The 27,298-nt window shown below is 36.4% G+C and overlaps 1 protein-coding gene across 1 annotated transcript in view; it reads left to right on the plus strand.

Annotated features, from left to right (window-relative positions):
- PCCA (propionyl-CoA carboxylase subunit alpha) overlaps positions 1 to 27,170 on the plus strand; it is a gene marked incomplete at its 5' end in the record, with an annotated part of 236,024 nt that extends 208,854 nt beyond the window's left edge. The window contains 3 exons of the mRNA XM_083361299.1: positions 6,180 to 6,320; positions 25,293 to 25,370; positions 26,825 to 27,170. Coding sequence (XP_083217425.1) covers positions 6,180 to 6,320; positions 25,293 to 25,370; positions 26,825 to 26,893 — 288 coding nt within the window. The 3' untranslated portion in view covers positions 26,894 to 27,170. The remainder of the gene's footprint in view (positions 1 to 6,179; positions 6,321 to 25,292; positions 25,371 to 26,824) is intronic.
- Positions 27,171 to 27,298: the final 128 nt, after the last annotated feature.

The raw sequence follows: 27,298 nt of genomic DNA on the forward strand, positions 1-27,298 counted from the left end.
AAATATATAAATGAATGTTTGGTTGTTGCAAAGTACACAGTACAAACAAAACAATTTTTATATTACGCAATCCAAAGATTACTTTTATATGGAAAAATATTTAAAACACCTTCAATAGAACTGGAAAGACACTGTTAGTTATCTGGCAATAGTAAGAAATAGGAACACAACATGCATTAAAATAAATTGATGGCAGACCTTTGTGAACAATATGACAAAATGCTTCCTCTTTTCACTTATAGTGGGAAAATTCTCAAAAAGTTGTTTTGAGTCTATCTACATTGAGATTTGTGCAACATTTGTGTTTTGAAAATCTTTTACATGTGTTACTTTCTGAGAATTACCTTATTTATAACTGTTAATTCTCTAATTCCAATTCAGCATTGTCTTGTTTTTTTCTCTTGCATAATTTCCTAGTTGTTTCTGGGGTTTTTCCCCCCCAAAATGTGTACTTACTGAACAAGACTGAAGTTTCTTTTGATAACTTAATAAATGAAAACTCTAATTGTAGTCAAGTGTATTTATTTTTTTTTACTTCTAATTTTCTAATAACCAAAGTTCATTTGTGGATTAGAGCCCTTTTCATGCATCTGATAAAATAGCTTCTAGTCCAGAAAGGATTAGAATCATAATACACTAATAGTTACTGGATGTGGCTTTCCTACAACAAACTAACATGTCATCTTACTGGAATTCACTTGAAAACACAATTTAGTTTTCTGCTGAAGTCCCATACTTTCTCTCTCTCCTCAATACACTGTTCCTTAAACCATGAGGTAAACTCTTTGTCAACACATCAGTATGTCACTTATTTGTAGTTTTTCAAGAAGTCTTCAGCTCATGAGCAGGTTTCAAAGGAACCTCATCTCCATATGGTTTTTACTGGATAATCCTTTATCCACCATCTTCAGCTCTCATTCCCCTGCTTTCTTGCCTGTGGCTACGTTTCTATTTCTGCATCAATTAGTCCAGTGATTTATACAACAAGCAAGCAGTTTAGAGGTAAATGGTACACAATTAACATCTCATTCCACCATAAAGGGTATGCTAAATACCCTAGTCACTGCTTTCTCTGCCTGGAATTGAAATAAGTGTTTGTCCTAATTCATATGCTAGCTGATGTGAAGTGGGCCTTCTTTGTGCTGCACTACACCATTAATCTAATTATAGATAGCTGCAAATGAAGTGCTGTCTGAGCACAGAGACTGAAGAAAAATAGCGCTTTTGTCATTTAGCATGACTCTGTGAAGTAAGATCACACTTTGCATGGCAGGCTGGCAAAATGGAGATCTGAATAATATTGCTGCCTGTTGCATACTTTCTAATTACGAGAGCCTTGTAAACAGAAGTAAGTGCTGGTGTAAATAGAGCTGTAGATATGCTGTCATTTGGCTTATAGGAGGGAAAATCCTTTGAGTGCTGTTGTATTAAATGATGCATCCTGATTGACAGGAACCTTGAGACTACACTGATGGAGTTGTCAAAGCATTATGCTAACAGACTGCTCCACTGACTGCAGATGTACAGAGCGCTGCTATTCAAACAGCTGAGTGTTATCTGATCATTTTACCTTGTCTGTGTTGCAACTGCACACACAGTCTATTTCAGTGTGCTTTTGATTGTGATTGGTCAACCTTAACTTAACTTTACTTTGTAAGGCCTAGTTCTTCTTATGGAGTGCTCCTTGCTTAGCATGTTTGAGTGTAACTGGCAAATCTAGCCTCTACTACAAGAACTTTGAATGACGCAAGGGGTGACTGATGCTTCACTTAAGGAGGTTACAGGTAGGTTGTGGTCAGTATTATTTTTCTTTGCAATTATATTTTCTGTTTGCAATTCCTAATCCATGCTATCCCTCGGCTACTTCTGTTAGCTAATTCAACTAGCCTCTGCAACATTTGTCAATCAGTCTTTGCTTTCTTTTAAAATCCTTCCTTTCTCACTAAGGCTTGTTTCAGTTCATCCCACTTACAATCAAGGAGTAGTTGTGGTGCATTTGGTGAAGCTGGAAAGCTTTCAGTCCACTTTTTTTCCAGAGCCAGGTATTGATCAGTTGTTCTGATCTTCTCATGTTCTTCACATTTACATGTCCTAAAGTTACATTTGTCCTTGAACAGCCCAGATGTTAAAATCCTTGATATGTGCTGCCCGATCCATAGATCCTTCCGGTTCAGACCATTCTTAAACTGAGAAACTATTGGATGAAGGAATACTTTTTGGAGGACATGACATTAACTGGGATTCATTGAAGGCAAAATATTCACCCAATAGCATTTTTTTTTAAAAAAAGGATCCGCTTTATAACACTTTTGGTGTCCTGTGTCCATAAGGGCTTTTTTTGTGCCTGTCCATAACTCTGCTCCCAAAGGATTTCCCCCCAAAAGTTCACTGTTGAAGTTAACTTTTTTTTTAAAAAAAAAACCCCATTACAATAGCTCTTTTTCACACACACACACCCAAACAAGCCAAAGAACAATAAACAAATACAAAAGGAAAGGGAATAACTTATCAATAACAAAGGCCTGCATTTTAAAAGCCTTTTCTTACTGGCTCTCTCATCTCATTCCAAGCAAAGCAAGAGAAAATATCCAGAAGAAAGGGGAATACTAAAATAGGAATAAGCAGAAGGATTGGTAGGGGACATAATGGAGACAAGGAAGTTGTGCTACCTAGCAGTTAGGAGATACTTTCAGTGTCAATTCTAAGCTATCTCATATTCTCTGGTACTGGTTGATTATGAGAAATGAAACTATTTTCCATTTTAATGTTACAAACTTGAGGTACTTTCAGAAATATGTAAAGCTGACTTTTGAAGTGCTACAGTTTTTTTAAAGCCTAAAAATATACCAAAAGGAAACGTATTTTGCAGTATGAAGCCAGGCAGCATATCATTTCTGATGTTGACCCAGAGATCTAACTTGATTTGTGTTTCTTTCTAAGGTGGTTATTTTTTTATCAACATTTCCAAACCACATCTAAAAAAGGCATTTCCTTTAGATTTTGAAAGTGTACATTTTGATAAACATTACATTCTCTCAGGTATAATTTTATACGATAATTCATCTTTTGATGAATGGAGTTTGCAAAGAATTGGCATTATAATATATTTTGAAAGCTTTTTTTCTCTTTCCATGTAATTTAGATTTTAACAGAGGGAAGAAAACTATTGGCATTATAATTTCCGGAAATAATTTTATCCTTTAAATATCATCAGATATTAGTACAGCTTGATTGAAAACTTACAGTGCAATTATAGAAACAAACAGAGTATGTTATTTGGCCTGTTGTGGAACATAGCAATTCTGATAACTTTTGCAATAAATCCCTATGTTCTTTGTTGCAGATGTGCATTTCTAGGGCACTGATGATCATTTTGCTTGAATTGAAATTTTTTTTCTTCCTAGGAAATTATAAATTGCAATTAACAAACTTATATTTCAAGACACTTTAATGTTTAAAAATTAAATATAAAAAGATAATAGCTAACACTTAGTTTTTAGAACAGTATTAACACCTCAGATCCATTGTAATCTCTTCTATGTATTTTATTAATTTGTGCTTCTTATTCAGATGCCAGCATGTATCACGACAGGTTCCTAAGTCTTTATTATAGGAAATCCAAATAGATTGTTTTTTATCAAAACTAACCCATTTTGTGTTTGTGGATGCATGTGTGTTTGTGGTGGGGAGGGATATAAAGAAGGTAGTGTGAGGGAAGGTTTTGTGTGTGTGGGGGGGTGTCTCAAGGAAATGTGTAAAGTCTATGTATTTTTAGATGTGTATTTCTCTATAAATCAGTGAATAACATAAATGGTGCACATAGTGTAAATTAAAACGTTGTCTTCACAATAATCTATCTGGCTGATAGTAATCCCAGTTACATACAAGGCAAATAAAAACAGTTTTTAACTGAGTGTTGTCCTTGCTTATTTCTGCATGTGTTGATTTCTACTGTATATGGGTGCTTAGTTTGTGTGTCTATATGTGTGTGAAGAAGGGAGGGAGAGAAGGGAAGAGAGAGAGAAAGAGACAGAGAGCAAGCATTGTTATTTAGGTTGATTATAAAGGAATTGCAGAGTATTTTTTTTTCAAAAGTGTATCCGTCTTGTTTTTTTGTAGAGTAACTTTTAAAAAATGGATTATATACAGAGCACACAACAGCACAATAAAATAAAACTAATACTATATTCATTCATTCATTCATTCATTCATTCATTTTATATCCTACCTTTATTTTGGATAACTCAAGCTGGTATACCTAATGCTCCCACCCCGTTAGAGAGAGATATTGAAACCTCACAAAAATGAATGAGAATTATATAAGAGCATAAAATGTATTATCACTTTGATCTTCTCTTTGCTATGTCTTGATGGTCTGAGTGCTCTTCAGGTAACCAAGAAATAAAATGTAAACTATTAGGTTGAAGAACAGTAGCTCCCAAGCCTGTCTCCAGTTATATTATTACTTTGTGGATAAATCAGAGGATTTAAACGGTATTCTTTACAATCTAGGGGAACTCTAAACAGAGAAATCTGGAAATAATGAGCACTTTCTCTTAAACATGTCCATCATTCCATTGCAATAGATGTTATAGAATCTCTTTGGACATTGGTTTGCTAGGCCTGCACCCAACACAGGCTGCTTTTTCAAGGTGAAACGGCATTATGCTTATAAGGTTATGTCTAATTATTTCTAAAAGATCAGTTTGAGAATGGATCCTGAGATTCAGTGGCCAAACACTATTGATTAGTTTGTTTTACTGTATTATATAATATTATATGCGATATTAGGCATAACCCTGATTATACATTATTTTTCAATGGGCAGAGATCCTACCTCAGATGGAACAATGTAGCAAATGCCTTGAGATATTTGAAAGTGATGGTTATTGGTTATCAAAGCTAAACTATTTAATTTTATTTGCATTCTGAAACTATTAAATTGCTTAAGGCTCTAATAGTGAAAATTGATTTAAAATAATCAGCAATCCTAGATATTGTGGCTGGTTGGTCTCAGTGTATATTAGATTATTATCTGCCCTTCTAACACCCACATTTTTAAAAAACCAAGACCAGTCCTTAGTGAAAGAGCTGCATTTGTTCTTTTGTCTGCTGATGGCCAAAGATAAAGTTTCTCATGGACTCCTGCTGCCATCTGCTGGAGACCTAGAAGCAATGTCCAGAACAAGTTTTAAAAAGAGATGCCACATAAAAAAAAATAAAGGAAAAGAATCCAGTGGGCAGATCAAATCACTGGAATTTTGGTGATTGTGTAAAATGTATTAGTAAATAGTAAAAACGGAGAATAACTTTTTCCCTCTTTAAAAAATTGTTGGTCAATTTGATTACATTAACATAAAAATTTACACAGAAGCAAACCTATTTGCAAAGCACAGAAAGTTTATATGAGTTAAAAAATATTTATTTATGTAGCATAGCTTGTGCTTCTGATTATTTTGATAGTCCACTTAAATTGAACTTGGATTTTCAGAATCCTATGATTTAAGAGACTGCAACATGTGGGCTTTTTTAGGGGGAAAAATAAAACTATAACTATCTTTTTGCTTCATGTTTTTGATTATGGAGGAATATCTTGATTTTTGTACATTAATAAGGATATACCTCTTGGATAAGTTAATCTATTTTCTTACATTTACATACCTATTTTTGGAAGCATGACTGGCAGAAGATGGAGAGAAAAAAGTGTACATAGTATATAATCGGTATTAAAATAATCATTTTGGTTAAGGTTTGTAGTGTACAAAATAAAATTAGAAAATGTTTACAACACTTGAATATGCAAAAAGATTTGCTTTGCTTTGTTAAACTATATAAAGGCAAATACTGGATTATAAATAATGAAATCTATAATACAGATACGTTTTAAAATAATTATTTGATTAAAGATGCAAATTATGTTTTCTATTTTAGGGATGGCCCAACAGTATTTTAAATGACTTATCAAATTTAGCCAAGTATATTGCACATAGTCTGTTTCCAATATCCTTTAAAAATGCAACATTTTTTTTAATTTCCCAAGTGTCATACCAAGATTAAGATATCAACATAACGTACTTGTTCAAGATTTTAGATATTATGTTCTTTTTTAAAAAATAATACTACTTTGATATAATTTGCTTTTATAACAGTTCTTTCTCGTCTCTTCTTTTTTTTCCAAGTACAAATTGCGTGTATTGCCCAAACTTGCTACAGAACTGAGCAAATACATGCAACAAAAAGTTACGAAGGATACTACAAATATCATAAGAGCCCCAATGCCTGGAGTAGTAGTGGCAATATCCATAAAACCTGGTGACATGGTAAGAGCTTCTCTTTTCCTAATATCCATTTAAATGAAGAATATTCTTCATTGAAGTATTATTTTTTTTTTAAGTTTTCTTAAAAATGCACCCTTGAAAACATACTAAGTATATATACATATGTAACTCTTCAATAGGTAAGTTTAAGAGAAAACCCTAACTAATTAAAATGTATATTTTCTTGTGAGTGTTAATTTATTGTTATTTGAAATATAACATGTAATATAAATAATATATCAAACATAATATATTTTTGAAAATCTTCATTTTGAAACTCTCGACAACACAGTTCAACTTTCATTTAGAATGCAGAAGTTATTACAGAGCTGGAGACTTAATATGGATGATGATGATGATGATGATGATGATGATGATGGTCAGTGGAACAATAGAATTAGAAGAAATTGAAATTGATTTAATTGTATTTTATTTCATCAAGAAAGAATTACTTTCTTTGTAAACTAGGACAAGCAACTTTCTCTGATCAGATTACATTTTTAAGATACATATTTTATTCTTGAAGATCAGTAGCCTCTCTATAGAGAGAGCAAGCTTACCTATTTTTGGCTCTTTTGGAGAGAAGCTGGAAAGTTTCAAAATCCAATCCTGATAAATTTAGTTGTCCAATATTGTGTGGTGGGAGGAGAGACAGAAAATTGTTCTTATTTATGCTGAATTTCAGAATGGTGATCTTGGATTGTTCTGAAATAAAATAAAGACTGCATGTAACTTTAGACTCTTAGGTTTCTTAGTCCTTCTCGAAGCAGTGGTTTGGTCCTAAAGTCTACTTACCTCCAGCAGAAAAGTGCTTTCAGTCGAAGCTTAGAAAAATCTTGCTGGGTAAGGCCACCATTAAAGTAAGATGGTTGGGATGTTACATGCCAGTGGCAATAAAAAAAAAGATTAACCTCTAAAGACTTGTAAAAATAAGGGAAAGTACTGATAATTTATATTTTATGTATTCTTTAGAACTAGTGAAACATTTTACACACAAGTTGTTGATCCCCGTGGGTTGTCGTTTTTTCCTTTTTGAAAACTCCGTGAGAATATTCCCATGCCTACCCATACATTTATTAAATGGCATTTCTGGAAGAGACCACATACTTATATAATCAATATGTATAGCTTTGAAGTTGCTAATTGTTTCTTTATATTCTGAAAATAAAATTCAGCCATCTGTATTTTTTTAAAAAAATTATTGGATTATTATATTATGTAAGCCTTAGAAAACCCAAATTATTTTACAGATTCGGAAGGGACCTTGGAGGTCTTCTCGTTCAATCCCCTGCTCACATAGTCAACCTTATACCCAGTGCTTTTTTTGTAAAAAAAAAAAAAAAAGGTGCCAAAACTCACACATGACATACAACCTGCCTTGCCTACCCTACAAGATTCCATCCAAAAAAAAGGTGCCGGAACTCTGTTCTGGGCGTTCTGTGACAAAAAAAAGCCATGCTTATGCTACTCTGGACATATAGATATGTAGAATACCTGTATTCTATAGAGTTCCCCAGCCTGGCAACTAAATAAATTCGCTGGATTTTATTTTTTTAATTAATTCACCTTGGTTTTATTTTATTAAGTGATACAAAAGAAAAAGCAACTGGATGATGTCCCTGAGTTAGCATGTTACCCCTTAGGCCTAGAAGGTAAAAAAACATTTATATGCTGCCCAACTGACAGATAATTCATTTTCTGTGTTGGTGTTATATTTTGAAGGAAAAAACTCTTAAGGCGGATTTTTAAAACTGCACATAGAATTTTTTTCTATAGTTCTTAAGAAAAAGCATAAATGTTGTGAAATTCGTTATTATGTATATTTGTATATAAATAGAAATAGATCAAAATTAGGTTCAGCATAGTTCAAACACAACCTACAAACTTCACTTTTTATTGTTACCCCACAAAAAGGGGAAGTATCCTTGTATTTTATAGTTACATTTAAAAACAAAGTTACAAAAAGGACAAATAATTCATTTTAAAGTGTTGCTTTAGCTTGATTTACACACACACACACACACACACACACACACACCAACATATGCTTTAGAGATAACTTCCTTAGTTAAACAAGTTGTACTTGAGCTTTACTCTCAAAAATATATTAAATATTTTGTCTTTTAAGCTCTGAAAAAGTGTTTGTAAGAAGTGACTATCAATTAACATTTATTATCATGTTAACACTAATATATAGAAGAATTGTAGAATGAGACAACTCGCCATGGCCAACTCACCTCAGGACAACTCGCTGTGGGACAATGTAACAGTTCAATTTAATTATTTAAAAGAATTTAAACATTATTTTCATTTTTATCATTCACATTTTATTGTGTCCCTCCTTTGGCATCCTTTCCATTTGACTATTTCTTTGACATTAGTGTAACTCGTGTCCTGCACTGAATTGTCCCGTGGTGAGTTGACCATGGAGAGTTGGCTGTGGCAAGTTGGCCACTGCAAATTGGCCACAGAGAGTTGTCATAGACCACAAGAACTGAGTAGACATTAGAAAGGAATCTATTGACTACTTTTTCCTCTGCCATATGAAGGTGCAAGCCTTGCCTTTCCAAACAATTGGAAGAGGCAAGGTAGCAAACAAATATGTGTGTGTGTGTGGGGGGGGGGGAGAGGTTTAAAGACAAAGTGGGTATTTTCTATTAAATCTATTTTATTGTAGTAGAATTAGAGTGAGATTCAAATAATAAGATGCTAAAAAGTTCATCTTTTTGTTGAACTGCTTTTGTTGAATATTTTATCTGCATGAAGAAACAACTGTAAGAGGATGGGCGTTGAGCTAGGAAATTAAAACGGAGAAAGCATTCTTCTCATACAATCAATTATTCTAAAAGTAATACAGTGGAATCCAAACAAGTTGTTAAATAATGAGAGAAATTTCTTTACCCTATTTCTCCCCCCTCCCCCCCCCAATACCTTTGCCTACAGGCCTTTTGCTGGAGGCACTGAGAAGCAGAGCTTCTGAACAGCTCAGGGTGATTTGGACTTGTCAATGATAATTGGGCAGCTTTAATTGCAAAAACACGTTTGTGGCGTTGAAAGGGAGTTTAGTGTAAATCCTTCCTTTCCAAGACTGATGTCAAAAAGTTTTCTCTGAAAGTAGATGAGGTTGAATCAGGTCTCCAGACTGAATAAGTAGCGAGATGATACAATTCAGCTTATATGTTTTGGCTGTCCATCAGGGCAAAGATCGTTACTGCAGCTATTCAAAGGCCTTGGTATTCTTATACACCAGGGGTTTTGTTCCCCTGTTTGAATCTGTCTTGATTTGTGTTTTTCCTCTCCACTGTTCAGGCAGCTTAAGCAGTACTTAACTACACTTTTTATTTTCTAGTGCATTTACTAGTCAATAATATAATGAAGTGTGAAACAATATCACGAGAAATGTCAAAAACATTTTCTGTAGGCCGTTATATTAAACTGGTAGATATGCAAATTGTTTATGAGTGAAGTTTAGTATTGCATGAGAATGGGAGCCAGAGATGAAATATTATTTTGTAATATCTCACAAGGAGGCTTTTGTTTTGCAGAGTGCAGCATCATTGGTTTTTTTTTATAAATTTTTATTGCTTTTATATAAACATATATTTAAACAAATATATATATATATATATATATATATATATATATATATATATATATATATATATATATATATATATATACACACACACACACACATATACATATAAAAAAACAAGACATAACATAAACAATACAATCAACAAAAATACAACAAAAATACTTAGCTTCCGTTATTCCTAATCTTTCTAATCATTTTCGGGTGACTTCCTCGAGTCCCCCCTATCTGTGTTTCTTCATTAATCATCATTAGCAATTTCTATTTCATAATTTTAAATTGTATTTAATATCTATCTATATTTAATTTCTTATCATTTAACAATCATCATTTCATATTGTCCTTAATATTAAACATTAAACATTAAACTCTAAAACTACAACTTATAAACACTTCCAAGTCCATTTCAAACTAGTTGATATAACGATATTTCTTCAAATAGTCCTTGAATTTCTTCCAGTCTTCTTCCACCGACTCTTCTCCTTGGTCACGGATTCTCCCTGTCAGTTCAGCGAGTTCCATATAGTCCATCATTTTCATCTGCCAGTCTACCACCGTTGGTATTTCTTGTGTCTTCCAATTCTTGGCTATCAAAATTCTCGCCGCTGTTGTGGCATACAGAAAGAAAGTAACATCTTTTTTGAGAATTTCTTTTCCGACTATACCCAATAAGAAGGCTTCTGGTTTCTTAATAAATGTATTTTTCAAAACTTTCTTTAATTCATTATAAATCTTTTCCCAGAAGTCTTTTACTATGGGGCAAGTCCACCACATGTGGTAAAAGGTTCCTTCTACAGCTTTACATTTCCAGCATTTGTTATCATATGTATGATAAATTTTTGCAAGCTTAACCGGTGTTAAATACCACCTATACATCATCTTCATCATATTTTCTTTCAAAACATTGCATGCTGTAAACTTAATACCCTTTTTTCACAACACAATTGAGGGTTTTTTTCTCTAGTTTCTTCTCCCCAGGTTTGGAAAAGGGTGGGGCAGACCTACAAACTAACCAGAAGGAATACAGTTCTGTAATAACTGGTAAAGGATTGCTACTGAGATCGGTAGATCTTAGAAATCTATTGACAGGTAATAGATTGTCAATAGCACATTGTATTGAAAAAAGTAGGAAATGCTGATAAAAAGAGAATATTTGAAATTCAGGGTTGAACTGTGGGATCCCTGATGCTCTCTGAGCATTTTTGCTTTCTTGCAGACCTACTAAGCTAGGTAACATCATGAGTTCACCAGGTACCCCACAAGCAGCAATTATTTCTATATAATGATTTGTCCACATTCAAAAGAACATAGGATTTTAGGCCTCTTGGTCCATCAAGCATATTGAAGGAGGCATTACTGTACCTTAATGTGTTGTCTGTAATGAAAAAAATGCCCATAGTATACATCTCAATTAAATGTCTCTATTGGAGTCATTCCATTCCAATGTAGACAATAAATTCCAATGTGTATCAGATAGACTTTTCTCATTAGTCACGTGAAGCCCTTTTCATTAGATTTCTTTGTTTTTCCTTTAAATGAAAATAGGTATGCCTTGCATATATCACTCAGTTTGCTTTATGGGGAAGGACTATTTTATAAAAAGTAGCTCAAAATTTCCTTATTCACACAGAACTAAGTATTCTTTATGTAGTTCTCTGGCCATTTTTTCTTTAAATTAACCTAGTGGATTATTGAACTTTTTAAATTCAAATAATTTTATAATTAATGTTTGATATTTGGGAATTTTTGAATCAAAACATTCACTTATTTTGCTCAAAACATTTGAAGATTATCTCTCCTCTTGAAAGAGTACAGATTTGGGGCTATATTCGGGAGGGAGGGAGGGAGGGAGGGAGGGAGGGAAGGAAGGAAGGAAGGAAGGAAGGAAGGAAGGAAGGAAGGAAGGAAGCAAGGAAGCAAGGAAGGAAGGAAGGGCATTGCCATTCCTCAACAATGAGGATACAGTTATTTTGTTGTGTTTGAAAAGTCACAACGGCAGGTAGGAAGGAATTTGAAGGTCAGAAAAGTAAGTGCAAAATAATTTTGCATATGTGCAGACAGAATGGTGCTCTTTATATTGTGAGATTGAATTGAACAATAGATGTGAAGTTAAAGGAGTTTGATAAGGAGATCTCTAATTAAAATATACTTTGTTTGACAGCACCTTATTAGGTTTCTTTTATGTTGCATATGTTCTCTTCTAATGTACAGTAATATACATTGGTTTTATTAACAGTGAGGTGTTAATAGTATTTTCAAGTTTGAACTGGGGTAAATAATTAGGGTCATATGCTAAGCATATTGATTTATGTTACATGTAAATGTAAAATTCCCAAAGTATTGAATTACAGTATTCTCCAGAAGACCCTGAATTACTGGTTTAATCCTTATTGGGAATCATCAGATACTGATAGCCAGTTGTTATTCTGTGGAGTTCAAGATCTTGAGAGTGGATCTCTTAACAGAGCCTTATCTTTTCTTTACTTACATTTAAATATAAGTAATACTTTTTGAAGAGGCAACCATATCAGCCTAAACCAAATTTTAAACATTGAGCATCAATATAGATAAGATATTTTATGTAATGAGAATTTAAAAGAATCTTTGAATTTTCACAATCTTTAATGCTTCAGACCTAATTTTTTTCTGTCTTTTTGTTTTATTGAGAAAAATTTATGAATAGGTGCCATTATAATCAACAATATCTAGTCCAGAACATCTTGAGGGAAAAACTATACAAGTACAGAAATAGTGTCTTTTTTTCTTTTTTCTTTTTTTGGAAATGGTTTGTACCTAGAGCGATTTGGCCTGTTGGAAATGCAGGCAGCGATAGTTTCAGATCCAAAGTGAATCATGAGTGTCCCTTTAGATACCTCTCGGGAGAACTGAAAGCATTCACTAGTCAAATGGAAAGCCTGTGATTTCAGAGTTATTCAGTTTTAGACTCACACAATTTAACTCTCTAACACTCAGTTTAAAAAGCCTAAGAAAACTGCATCTTGCTGAGATTACAGATAATGTCCTGCCATTGTTCCATCTCTCAAAATGTTGAAATGCAGCAATCCAAACACACCTTCCAGTCCTATCTCTTTCTTTCACTTCACTAAGCACACTATAGGAGTTGGTGATTTCTTGTAAAATATGAGATTGGACTTTATCCTGTTGCTTGTAAGCTCCTCTTTAATGCTTTCCTTGTTCTTCAGTATTCAACTAAGTACTCAATTCTTTAACATTAGCAAAGTTTTGAAGTGCGCAAAAGCATAGGTATAATTAAGGTCATGTTTATTAAAGTACCCTTTATGTAGCTTTGCATAACATTTAATGGATTCCAAATATTGTTTGCTGTATTTAACATACTTATGTAACTGACAATTTTTTCTTTTACTTGATTGTAGCTCTTTCTTTAAGCAAGACTGCATTCTGCTTCAATACTGGCATGCTAAATTCATTTCATATTGAAAACAATATAGGGCATTAGACAAGAGCATTTTGAGTCACTCTAATGCCCAAAATAAAAACACACAGCAGCTTGTAAATATGTGGAAAGTGTGTGTGTGTGTGTGTGTGTGTGTGTGTGTGTGTGTGTGTGATATACGTGTATACATGCATACAATCATACATATTTCGGTGCAGGTGCTATACTAATGCAATATAGTTTTCCCCTGTAAATGGGATTTCCTTGTTTTTAAAGAGCTCATACCTTTGGTTAGAAAATAAAAGCAAATAATCTGATTTCTGTAGACAAAAGAACACATCTTTAGCAAACACGGCCTTTTATCAATCAGAGCATGCTTAAAATATTTCCAAAATTATATCCCCACTTATTTATTCCCTCTGGCTATTAAACTAACCCAACCTCCCAAAGGGAACCCTGGACATTTCTAGAACCTCTGGGAACAGTTGTGTTTTGGATAAGTGGGGGTACAATGATTGGTACTTATTGCTGTCAGGGGAACATCTCTGACCTTTGGTTAATCAAGGGTCAGAAAATCAGGGATGCGCTCTACTGAAATTCATTCCTTAAAGGAGTATGGCGTAAAAAGTTTAATAATCATCTGTCAAGCATTGTTAATTGCTGCTAATTATATTTTCAACCCGGTAGCTCCTGTTTCAGAATTAATGTGTATGGGAGAAATAACAGTAAGTACTTTTTTATATGGATTTGAACAATATCAGGGCTACAGTTAGACACATAATACCAAGAAATCACTAAGAGAAAAATTTAAGGATGAACAGTAGCCAAAACAATTGGGTGGTTGCAAAAAGGGACAGGATATTAATAGAATAAACATGATGTTTAAACTAGGATGGATTAAAAAAAACTTCTATTTTTTTTATTAAGCCCAAACACACACTCCTTTGTCTCACCTTTTTGTTTGAGAATGCTGTGTAAATATGTTGGTCGCAGCGAATAAATTACTTTGTAATCAGAATTTGTCGCTGTTTTCAAATAACTATAGCTTGTAAGTATAGGATTTAATTTTTTCAACTACCATTGATCCCAACATGGCTGTATGAATGTTAAGAGCAGTCACTATTTTGACACAATTTCTTCTGTGTTCAGACTGAAGATGATACTAAAATGAAATTCCAACTATGACTTTGACTTGCTCAGATCCAAAGTCTTGCCTTTTCTTATGCACAATTGTTTTATTTTATTGTTTTGTTTAAAGTTACCTATGACTATTCCCAATATTAAGAATCTTTCTAAAATACAGAGGCCTTCTGAAAATGAAATGGCAGCATTTTCAGTTTTGCAGACAAGTCGGTGAGGTGGATATTGATCCATCTTTTTCTGGAGCCCCAGAGCGCCAGAAGGTGATACAGTCGAAAGTCCTTGCAAGTCTTCCGAGCCTTCTGTCTAATTTGGCAGAAAAAAACAATGTAGGGCAACAAAAGAATAATCTTATAGTGTAAGAAATCTCCATCCCGCCCTCCTCCTCCATCCTCACTTACAAAAAAGAGGCTTAATTTTTTTTCCAGCTCCACACAATGATTTGATGCTCACTCTTGCATTGAAACAGTTGCTGTCGTAACAGGCAGGAAACAATTTTCTTTTAATTGCTGAAATGATTCGGAAGTGCTTCGTGTGCTGCTTCTGTGCAGCAGATGCTGTGCATTAATTGGCCTGTGCAGGACTGACCCAGGCTTCCTTACAGCAGGCCCAGTACTAGGCACAGGGTTTAAATAGCTTATTTATTATTTTGAGGAAGCTGGCAAACATGGTATGTTCTTGTATGTGCTGTATTTCATGGTCTGCTGTTCCAATGTCAGGAGAGTTTCCAGCCCTGGTAATGTATTAGCAGCAGGTCATCTGTAAATAGCATCCATCAGAAGCCTTTTTCCCTCTTCCCCCCCCCCTGCCCCCGGTCCAGATATACCAATGACTGATGAACCTGTCTTTTGTATGAATGTTTAGCACAGTAGAAAGCCATATGCCACTGGCACAGTTTCTTGCACAGGCTTTCCAGTGGCTAGAGAGTGGCAGGGTGGGGTGGGGTTGGGGAATTGTCTTCTTGCTTTCACATCCTATCATTTATAAGCAGTTTGCCTTTTCAAAATAGTTCCAGATTTTGTGAATGTGTGCATCTCATTGACGCTGCAAAAAGTGAGATGTAGGGTTACCTAAAGGCAATTTGACTTTTTTTCTCATTGTATTCTTTAGCCAGGATATTATTAGGGCTTGTCCTTAATAGGAAATCTTGTTTTGTAACTCCCCGTCTGTTCTAAGCAGACCTCTCCCCATTAGAAGGTCCTCCCTTGTGTGGGAGGACCACAGCTGTTACCGTAAATCTCATCCAGTAACTGTATAACCCCCCATTTTGTGGTTCTGAAGGATGAAATTGAGAAATGGAATACGGTGCACTCATCCTTTACCTCTCCAATTTTAGACCCTTGCACATCATTTTCATGCTTTTATTCCAAATCAAACTACATTAGTGAGCAACAGCACTCTCGGGCTCAATGTGTAGCATCAAAGACCCATTTTTCCATTGCTGATATTTTGTTTTATTTCTTCCCTAAAGGCTGGGTGACTTCATTGTCTCAAAATCTGGGCTGCTTCTTCAAGGTTTCGTAGCTGATTCAAAAGAGAGAAAAGATGAAGTGTTTTCAAATAGAATTTCCACAAAGCAAAGAAAGCTATAGCTTAAATGTTACAAAAGGAAAATAGGAAGCTTACAGTCTGACTTAAGATGTTTCCATTTCTTTAAATCTTTGTGAAAGAAGTGGATCTATCTCGTTATGATGGAATATCGAGGCTTTAATAGAAATAAATGGATGAAATCATTAGCACAACAAAGCAAATGATAAGCTTGAAGATAAAAGTCTCTGGGGAAAGAGTTCTCTGAAAATAAATAGGACTTGATAGATTTCCATATCATTTATAACTTCCCTTAATTACACTTGGAAGACTTGCCAGTAAAACTGGAAAATTGGCAGCCTATATCCATTATAGCAATTTTGCCAACCATGGCAAGCAGCTGGCTTTACTGGATTTTATTTCCCATCACTCACAATTAATCATTAGCTGAAACTCTTCAAAACATAGCAATACTGTGTGACATTTGGGGCTCCTTAAAATGCTAAAATCTGCTGAGTAAATGGGCCGAGGTTTCTTTCCTTCAAGCTAACTCCTTTTGGTGCGAGGCAGACTGCTGCTTAATGAATGCCACTTTGATAATCAGAGGCGAATGTGAACCTTGACCTGGTGTCAAAAGGAGAGGATGCAGCAAGCTGGGCGAAAGATACGAGAGTCAGATCTCCAAACTTTACACCAATTAGACAGAGTGGAGAAATACATCAGGGCCGATTGGTTTTATCAAAAAGACTTGCAAGGCTTGTGACTATTTTCTAAGCCTAACACTGAAGATACCCTGTCACAATAATTAAGTCTTGATGACTCACAGAGGTAATAGGGAAGTGGGCCAGGTTCACAAAAATTGGTCTGAGACCTCATTGTACCTCTAAATGTCCATAGAAAGACCGTTAGCAATCTTTCATTGTTATTCTTTTTTGTGCACAAACTGTGTACTTCCAGTTTTTAAAAACTATTTATTCAAGAAGCCCTGCCATATTTTAATTCTTTTTGCATAAACCTCAAGTTTAAGCCCACATTTTGTTTTCTATTGCTATAATGAACAGCTATACTTTAAAAATGGAATTTGAAGAATTGATGCAACACACCGTTGAATCTGATGTTATGCTTCATTTTAGAATGAAATATTAAATATTATTTTTTACATTTATCTTTAATCCCAGCACTTTAGATTCTGTTTCTTCTGAGTAAAAATATACATATGAAATTGCATTTTCTTTTTTTACATTTGCCTTTTTTAGAAATCAGAGAATATAAGGCTGAAATTTGTATTGGTGAATAAATTTTTTGGATTATACTTGATAAATTCCTTTCCCCATTTCAAACCTCCATTAAAACCACAACTGATATATAAAGACACATTTTAATCAGAAGTGAATTTAATTAATATAAACTATACCATTGGATATGATTTGTATATATGTGTACTTTTTTGCCAGCTCAATCTCTCTGGAAAAGTTATTAGGTTTTTAAAAGCTGAACTTAATCCTTAAATGATGAAAGAGGATATTTTAGAGATCTCTTAACATATTCATTTTCCAGCTTAAATAATACAGGCAGGCAAAAAGATATACACAATTATGCAGTGAAAGAAACTGAACAAAGCCCTAGAGAATGAATGAAGTAGGAAATTGTGAGATATTGAGGACTAATTTTAGGATTTGCTGTTTTGCAACACAGTAGGAAGAAAAGACTATAAAGGATTGACATAAAGAACAATTATTAAATGTGGTTGCTTTAAGTGACACTTTCCACTAAAGCCATTTTAAACAAATTAACTATTATTAGAAGTAAAGCCAGTGTTTAAAGACTGGGTATCTATGGAAATACAGTTTTTTTCCCTCCCTCAAGGTAAAAAGTTAAATAGGTGAGTTTATCTCTAAAGGTTTCCAACTATTTTTTTGCTCTTTTTCCAAATACATATTTCTTTTAGAATTCTTCTTTATTTGAGAACTCCACCGCAAAATACCGAAGAGCTCAGTTTTAAAGGACAACCATGATTTAATACACAGGACTGCCTTAAAATATATAAATAAGAACAAATTTGTTCTTATTTTTACCCACAGCATAATTCTCCCATGGAATAGAGGGTGTTAATTCAGTAGGAAGATCTGTGTTGTCCTGCCCATGCATTTATCCAATTCACACAGACCTTTCAACCTTAAAGAGAAAAGGCATGCCTATATTTCCAGGGGAGTTGGCTTATAGTGTAATATTCTGGCTTGGAAAACACATGGATTGGTCCTATACAGAGGTCAATTTCACATATAACTAATTTTCTATTAGGATATCATGTTCATGTAGACTATAGTATGTACCCCCAATATGAGGTGAATATTTATGTTTCAGTTTATATACATCGACAAAAGGTTCTGTGATTTCCTAGTCATCTATATATTGAATTCTGTGGACATCATGTATGATAGTGTAGATGAAAAGATGGACAGCAAGGAAATGCATGGAAGGACCATGACCTTTTGTGTATAAAGCCTTGCAGCTAATGTATTACTCTTCAAGGACTCAGCAAATGAGGGGATGGAATTTATAGTCTTTTTGTAAGTAAAGCAAATGATGGGAAAATCCTAAATGTTAACCTTTGCCCATGTTGAACTATTTTAATACAGCATCTTTCCAACTGGTAGATAATAACTCAAGCCTTTTAGGTCACATGATTGCTTGCAAACTTTTGTTGGGAAGTCACAGATGTAAGATGACTGAATGCCCAGGGCCATTGTGTAAACAAAGTAACATTTTAGATTAGCAAATGGCAGATTTTTTTTAAAAAAAGAATCCCTTACAAAGAAATGAATATTTTACTTTTTTGTACAAGTTTTATTAATTTTTTAATTTTACATTCAGGTATTTGTGAAGCAATACAGTGGTTGGGTAATCAAAAGTAAACAATAGCAAATAACAAATTATTTGTAAATAGCTCAAGTTGTGTCAACAAAGATTTCCTCTCCAATTCCCTTAGTTATAACATAATCAAATTAATCAAATTAATACATTTCTAATTGTAACATAATCAATTAGAAGAATTTTCAATATATTTTCACTTATACATATCCATGTCCTGTTTTCAAGTTTTCTAATTGCAATAGAATAATCTAGAATAGCCTATGATATATAAAAGAAAACTTATTTTTTGGGTAACCCACATTTCCCTATTTCATTAAAAAGTAATTATCCTGTCTACAGAACTTACATTGTTCATTTCAATACATTCTTATTTTTTACAAATAAATTATATTTGTCATCTTAATAGTTCACCAATTATTAGAAAAATAACTTTTGTTATATCCTTCCAAATTCTATCATATAAATCAATTCTAATAGCCAACTTTCATTTCCCTTAGACACCTAAAAGTTAAATATAAAATCAATTTATATCTGTATCATTACAACAAATATATTCTATATGTCATCTTAATAGTTCATCAATTATTAAAATAATGTCTTTTATTATATCATTCCAGATTCTATAATATAATTCAGAGTTATGTTCTAATAGCTTAATTTTGTTTTCCCTTAAAAGTCTAAAACCTAAATATAAAATCAGTTTATATTTTTTAAAGATTAGCCCATTAAAAGAAATTTTTTAAGCTCTATCCTTACAAATCCCAAGAAAGAGACAAGTCTAATTTTTTAAGTCTAACTCTCGCCTTCTTTTTGTGCCAATCAGGCTTCCATATTGGTGCCTTTAGATTCTCAGATGTGTCTCCCTTTCTTCCTACACACATTGTTTGAATCCAGGGAGACCATCCAAATATCAGTTTTGCCAAGAAAGTGTCCCCTTTGTAATCATTGAAGTGTTGCTTTAATAGCTCAATTTTCGATGTTTGGTGTAATATTTGTCATTAGTTCAGTCTGGTCTTTTTCTTCTTCTGATCCCATCTGGCTTAAGTAAATAGTAGTAACTGGTGTTATGGTTATCATTTGATTGGCTGGGTCCTCAAGGTACTTTATTTGAAGGCCTTTAATATCTTCCCTCTTGATGTTGCTTTCTTTGGGTACTATTGTTTTTTGAGTTGTAGGTTTTATAGTTGAGGTCGTGGTTTGGGCTTCAAGGTTCTCTGTAAATTGTATTTGGTGTTTTTTAGAGTCTGCTATTTTAATGTTAGTTTCCATTTCTTCTGTTCGTTTTTGGATTGTCAATTCATCATTTAAGGTCAAAGTTTGATTTGGTAGCTTTAAGCTGTCAGATTTATCTTGCAGTTTGGCTTTGATTTGGTCAGTCATTGCCAAGATTGTGTCCAGTATCAGTTTGTAGTTAAGTGGTGGAATATATTCCTCCATTTCGTTGATGTTTACAGATAGGTCTTTCATAGAGGCTGTTTTAATAAGAGTCAATGATTGTCCACCTCCAGTATTCCTAAAGTTTGTTTTCAGTGCCAGGTGTTCCCAATTCTTATATTTGAAGATAACGTCAAGGACAGCTCTGTTATTCAGTCAGCTTTCACAATAAAAAAGGTTTACTTGCTATACCATGTTTTGCCACAGGATGTCATCAATAGCATATAAAATAAGATGTAAAATCATTTTCCAGATTAATATGAAGCTTTTATTCAATTAGTCCATTTTCCCCCCTTAATTCACAGCTTACGCAGAAAATAGGGTGGTAGATCTCCACAAAAATAAAATCTTTTTAATAGGTATAAATAAGGTTGCTTAATTTTTTAGCTTAGCCATTTGATTTCTTTTAAGGCTTTAAGGCTTTAAGGTTTATTCCCCAAGTATGCAGTCACTGGTCTTTCAAAATAGGGAGAGGAAATTTTTGGAAAAGTCCCACAGGAAAGTAGTTAGGGGAATAAGAAAGGTAAGGTCTCACTCAGGTCCTCCAGATTGCTTCGTTGTGCTAGATGGTGCTTTGGGCTTTCGGCAGGGAATGGTTTAATGACTGGCCATCTTAATGGCCAATCTCTTCTTCTTCGGGCCAAAGGAGCTGCTCTGGATTCGAGCAGAGCGCTGCCACCCTTCCACGATCACAGGGAGGGTCTCCTCACAGTGGTCACCCCTCCAGGGTGACTTTCGACCCTTTTCATGGTGCTCCAAGGAAGAAAGATTGGACGGCAGGGAGAGAGCTCTTGCTGCATGTCTGCAAGTGCCCCGCACGCAAACCAGAAGCCCACATGAATATTTAACTTTTGTACCATAAATTGATTTGACATATGACAGGAGTATTGCTTCTTAATATATTTCATTTGTTTTCTTTAGGATCAGAATCTGAAAGAATCAGAACTGTAAATTTCAAACACAATTGAAAAATGTAATATCATAGCAGGACAACTGCAGATTATAAATGTAAAATGTGTAAATGGAAAGAAAATACAAAAATAGTAAGAAACCTTGAAAAATATAAACAATTTAGAGAAATTTCACTAATTTGCACCTTTCTCCCTGATGTTTTAGATGCTCCACGCAGGAGAAAAATTAAACAATATAAGCCCCCACATGCCCATATCATTTGATATAGTGCAGCTCTGAATTTGGTTTTCTGATTTTGTATGATATCTAGAATAATTTCAGGATTGAATACCTTATATTCAGAGTTTATATTAAAGTTAGTTTTCTTTATAATGTACAATTTTGTAACCAGAATTTTATCTAAAGCCATAGATGGTGGTTCTTCAGTACCATTTGTTTGCTGTACGTATGTTTACGTTTACGTTTTATTTAATTTATATACCGCCCTTCTCCCTGGGGACTCAGGGCGGTTCACAGGGCATATAAATAAAAATACAATACTATACAAAAGTTAAAACAGAGATTAAATCAATGCCCAATTAAAAAACAATAATACAATCTAAAATAACAATTTAAAACCCAGCTCCCCCATCAGGCCAGACCAGCCAATTCAAACAAATGGGTCTTCAGACCACGACGGAAAGTTCGGAGGTCCGATGCCGTCCGGAGCTCCACCGGCAGTTGGTTCCACAAAGCCGGGGCACCCACAGAGAAGGCTCTCCCCCTGGGGGCCGCCAGTCGGCATTCCCTGACCGGAGGCACCCTGAGGAGGCCCTCTCTGTGGGAACGCACAGGGCGGAGGGGAGTTGAAGCCGGCAGCAGGTGGTCCCCGAGGTACCCCGGACCCATGCCATGTAGGGACTTAAAGATCATAACCAAGACCTTGAACCTCACCCGGAAGACAACTGGTAACCAATGCAGCTCGCGGAGCAAAGGTGTAACATGGGAGTACCGGGAAACTCCCAAGACAACTCTCGCGGCCGCATTCTGTACCAGTTGGAGCCTCCGAGTGGTCTTCAAGGGAAGCCCCATGTAGAGAGCATTACAGTAGTCAAGGCGAGAGGTCACGAGCGCATGAGTGACCGTGCACAGGGCATCCCGGTCCAGATAGGGCCGCAACTGGCGCACCAGGCGAACCTGGGCAAAAGCCCCCCTAGTCACGGCCACTACATGATCTTCTAGGGTAAGCCGTGAATCTAGGAGGACTCCTAAGTTGCGAGCCCTATCCACGGGGGGTAAGAGCTCACCCCCCATAGAAAGAGATGGAACATTTTGAATGTCCCGGGATGCCGGAATGCACAGCCACTCAGTCTTGTCAGGGTTGAGCTGAAGTCTGTTCCTCCCCATCCAGACCCGAACCGCCTCCAGGCAACGGGACATCACAGCGAGGGCATCACTGGGGTGGTTTGGGGTCGAAAAGAAAAGTTGGGTATCATCGGCATATTGATGATACCCAACTCCAAAACCACGAATGATCTCACCCAGCGGTTTCATGTAGATGTTGAACAGGAGAGGCGAGAGAACCGACCCCTGAGGAACTCCACAAACGAGAGACCTGGGGGCCGATCTCTGCCCCCCTGCCAACACCGACTGCGAACGTCCCAGGAGATAGGAGGAGAACCACCGAAGAACCGTGCCTCCCACTCCCAATCCCCTGAGACGCCGCAGCAAGATACCATGGTCGATGGTATCGAAAGCCGCCGAGAGGTCTAATAGGACTAGGACAGAGGAATATCCCCTGTCTCGAGCCCTCCAGAGATCATTCACCAGAGCGACCAATGCCGTCTCCGTGCTGTACCCAGGCCTGAAACCCGATTGGTAGGGGTCCAGATAATCCGCTTCATCCAGGACCAGAGGGAGCTGATGCGCCACCACACTCTCAACAACCTTCGCAAGAAAGCGAAGGTTGGAGACTGGACGAAAGTTGTTCAATACAGCTGGGTCCAAGGCAGGCTTCTTGAGGAGAGGTCTCACCACCGCCTCCTTCAAGACGGTGGGGAAATAACCCTCACTCAAAGAAGCAGATATAACCGCCTGGAGCCAGCCTCGTGTCCTCTCCCTAGCTGCATAAACCAGCCAGGAAGGGCACGGATCCAACAAACATGTGGAGGAGCTCAGCCTCCCCATAATCCTGTCCACTTCATCAGGGGTCACAGAATCAAACTCTTCCCAGATAACATTGACAAGACCGTCCGTGTCCTGATCGCCTGACTCTGCCCAGCTGGAGTCCAAACCGGTCCGAATCCGAGCGATTTTATCCGACAGATGTTGACTAAATTCCTCAGCACGACCCTGCAAGGGATCCTCCCTCACCTCCTGATTAAGGAGCGAGCGAGTCACCCTAAACAGGGCGGCCGGGCGATTATCTGCGGACGCAATGAGGGTAGAGAAGTAATTACACCTCGCCACCCTCATCGCTGCGAGATAAGACCTAATATAGGTTCTTAACCGCAACCGGTCGGGTTCGGATCGGCTCGACCTCCAGCAGCTCTCTAGGCCCCGTTTCCGACGCTTCATCTCCCGGAGCTCTGCGGAGAACCATGGAGCTCGCTGGGATCTGCGCCGGGTCAGGGGCCGCAAGGGTACAACCCGGTCAAGTGCCTCAGTGGCTGCCCTTTCCCAGGTTTCCACTAAGGCATCCGCCGAGCTGTGAGCAATGGAGGCAGGTGGGGACCCCAGCGCCGCTTGGAATCTATCAGGATCCATTAAGCGTCTGGGGCGGTACCATCTAATTGGTTCCGTATCCCCACGGCGGGGGGTGGCAAAACGGAAGACCATCCGCAGGAGATGATGATCGGTCCATGACAGGGGCATAATAAATGGAGAGCCCCCACCAAGATCATCCAACCACCGTCTAGATAAAAAAATCAGGTCAAGAGTGTGGCCTCCCTCATGAGTTGGTTCAGAAATTACTTGCGTCAGGTCCATGGCCGTCATGGAAGCCATGAACTCCCGAGCTAGCTCAGATGAGCCTCCCAGGGATGGTAGATTGAAGTCTCCCAAAACTATAAGTTTGGGAAACTCAACCACCAACCCTGAGAGGATATCAAGCAGCTCGGGCAGGGCTGCCGCTGCACGACTAGGCGAAATGTACGTCAGCAGCAAACCCAACTGCGCCCCAGAACCAAATCTCACAAAGAGAGACTCACACCCGACTATCTGAGAAACGGTGGTCTCCCGCGGACATAAGGTCTCCCTAATAATAACCGCCACTCCCCCACCCCTACCTTGAGCTCTTGGCCGGTGCAGCACCCGGAAGCCTGGTGGGCAGAGGTCAACCAAAGGGACCCCACCCTCTGGGCCCAACCAAGTCTCCGTGATGCAAGCCAGGTCCGCCTGCTCACCCTCAACTAAATCCCTAACGAGGGGAGCTTTATTAACCACGGACCTGGCATTCAGGTACACCAGCCGGAGCTCAGTATGCATTAATTGAAACTGATTATATTTACATTTCTACTTATTCAAATAAGAATTTAGCCATGATTTACTGATTAATTTCATTGAATTTTCCTTAAATATTATTAAATGAAATAAGCATTAAAAATTGGCAGGGAGGCTGTTTTTTTATTACTCTAACCCTATTAATTCACCTGGTATTTGAGATCATTTTATGGAAGAATATTAAGGTATTGCCGACAGGGTTTTGGAGGCAGTTTTATAAAATCTCCAAGGCAAATGGGAATGCTCTTTTGCGTTATATTCTCTTTCTGTTCCACCTCCTCAATCCACTTCAGAATCTTGTTGGTCCAGAGTGGATGGTGTGGTCCACAGTGTCTTCTTCAGAAGCAGTTGCTTTTGAAGAGAATATTAGAGAAAAATACTCTTATTTATTTCAGCCATGATATTTAATTGTTCTAAGGAAACAATGTGTTCAATCTCATTCATAGCTACAGGTAAATGGAATTGTATTATGGATTGTTAGCTGCCTGCTTTTCTCTGCTAGCAGGATCCAAACAGAATCGCTTTATTAATTTTCTTAAGGAAGGAAACAGTTTGATGGTATATTTTTATTTTTTTTAACATCTATTGCTTTCACCAGGTTGCAGTTGGTCAAGAAATTTGCGTGATTGAAGCTATGAAAATGCAGAACAGTTTGCCTGCAGGTGAAACTGGCAAGGTATGTCTTAGTTACACTCTTACAATCCTTGACAGGTTGAACATAACCTTATTTAAAGAAAGGATTACTCAGAAAATCTGGCATTACAGGGTATTATTCTGAGATTGTAGTGGTATACCAGGACTTAAGACTACCAAAATGTTTACTGTCATAATTTAATAGCAACAGCGTTGTTCCCGGAGTGTTCCAGATGGGTGACCTTGAGCCAGTCACTCTCTCTCGGGCCCAATCCACTGAATGGGGTGGTGGTTGTAGGTGGAAAACAGGACTAGGAAATTGTGTTGGATATGTTCACTGCCTCAAGCTATTTTCACAAGGCCCCGAAGTGCGTCCCAGTTGCCAAATGGCCAATTTTGATCAAGGGACCACAGAGATGCTGCCACGATCGTTAAGTAAGAAAAAAAGTCACTTTTCCCAACGCTGTGGTAACTGAACGGTCACTTAAACAAATGGTTGGAAGTCGAGGACTTAACTGTGTTACATGCGAGATTCTAGATAAGCTTTTCCCAGCCTTCATTGTGGTTGTGCCCCATTATGTCCCACAAAGTGTGTCTTTGGTCCATCTTTTGCAAAGCCAAACTTTTATGTATTCTGCACGTAGGAAAATGTGTTCATTCAAAGAACTGGAATGAGGTCCTTCCTTGCTTGCTACAACTGGACTAGCATATTTTGTTTGTGCTAGATGTATGTCCTGACTTTTCTTCCTAACCTCAGCAAACAATTTCCATGTTCATTCAGAACATTAAAATGAATGTTTAGGATTGTAAGGTATGCAGCGATGTAAGTTGATCTAATTAATAAATAATAAAGATAGCAGAATTATGGAATCTCAGATACTGCTGTGAGTTTAGAAAAGCCACAACTGAAACCAAGAAAAGGTGGAAAAGGCCATATGGGCTATCCCATAGAGCTTCTTGCATCCTGTTTTCTACAGAATGGTAGAACAGATCAGAAAATTATATATAGTGTTAAAGAATATATAGTCATGTATTGATGCAGTGTTTGGGTAAAAATGAAAACATGCAAAATGTACAGAACTTGTTTAAAGTTCTTCCAAAATACACTTTTTGTTAGGTATTGATAATTTCATGTTTATATATTTGATATAGGATTGACTATGTATGAGCTTAGGTGCATGTAACCCATTTGAAAGGGACTTAGTGCAGGGCAATGCAATGAGCAATGCAACCTTCCAAATCTGTTCCTTGAGAATCTGAGGCTGTCACTTCTTCAAAAATACACACTTCAACCCCTTCAAGGGGCTTCATACATACATACATACACCTCCCTCCGCCACACGTACTTATATACAAAAGACACTTTGGCTAGGCAGGGTAATTGGGCAAAGCCACTCTAATCATTGGCAGAGTCTATTCACTAGGTATAACTAACTGCAATTTAGAAATAAAAATGTGTTTAGAACCAATGTATTATTTTATTTTTTTGTGCTGTAGGTGAAAGCAGTATACTGCAAAAATGGTGATACCGTTGCGGAAGGAGATAAACTTGCAGAATTGGAATAAATAATTTCTTTCTAAACCTGTCACAGTCGGAGTTGCCTATTTTATGGTCAACCAGAAATTAAAATGAATGTTTATGAAAGCCACTATTGCTATACCTTTTTACAAAGAACAGAACAAAAATGCATTTAGTTGATTTAGATCATCTTTCATAATTTAAATTAACATTTCCCTGAAACTTCCCTTCACTCCATTATAAATATTTGTATATATGAAATTTGTAATTCTTTTCATTAAATCTATTTACATAGACAAAATTAATAAAATCAACATTTTGGCGTATAAACTATGTGTGATGTTTAAAGTTTTTAAGATTGTGGATGTGTGGATGTGTGTGCATATATATATATATATATATATATATATATATATATATATATATATATATATATATATATATATATATAT

This window comes from Vipera ursinii, assembly GCF_947247035.1.
Source record: "Vipera ursinii genome assembly, chromosome: 4".
Classification (NCBI taxonomy): Eukaryota; Metazoa; Chordata; class Lepidosauria; order Squamata; family Viperidae; genus Vipera; species Vipera ursinii.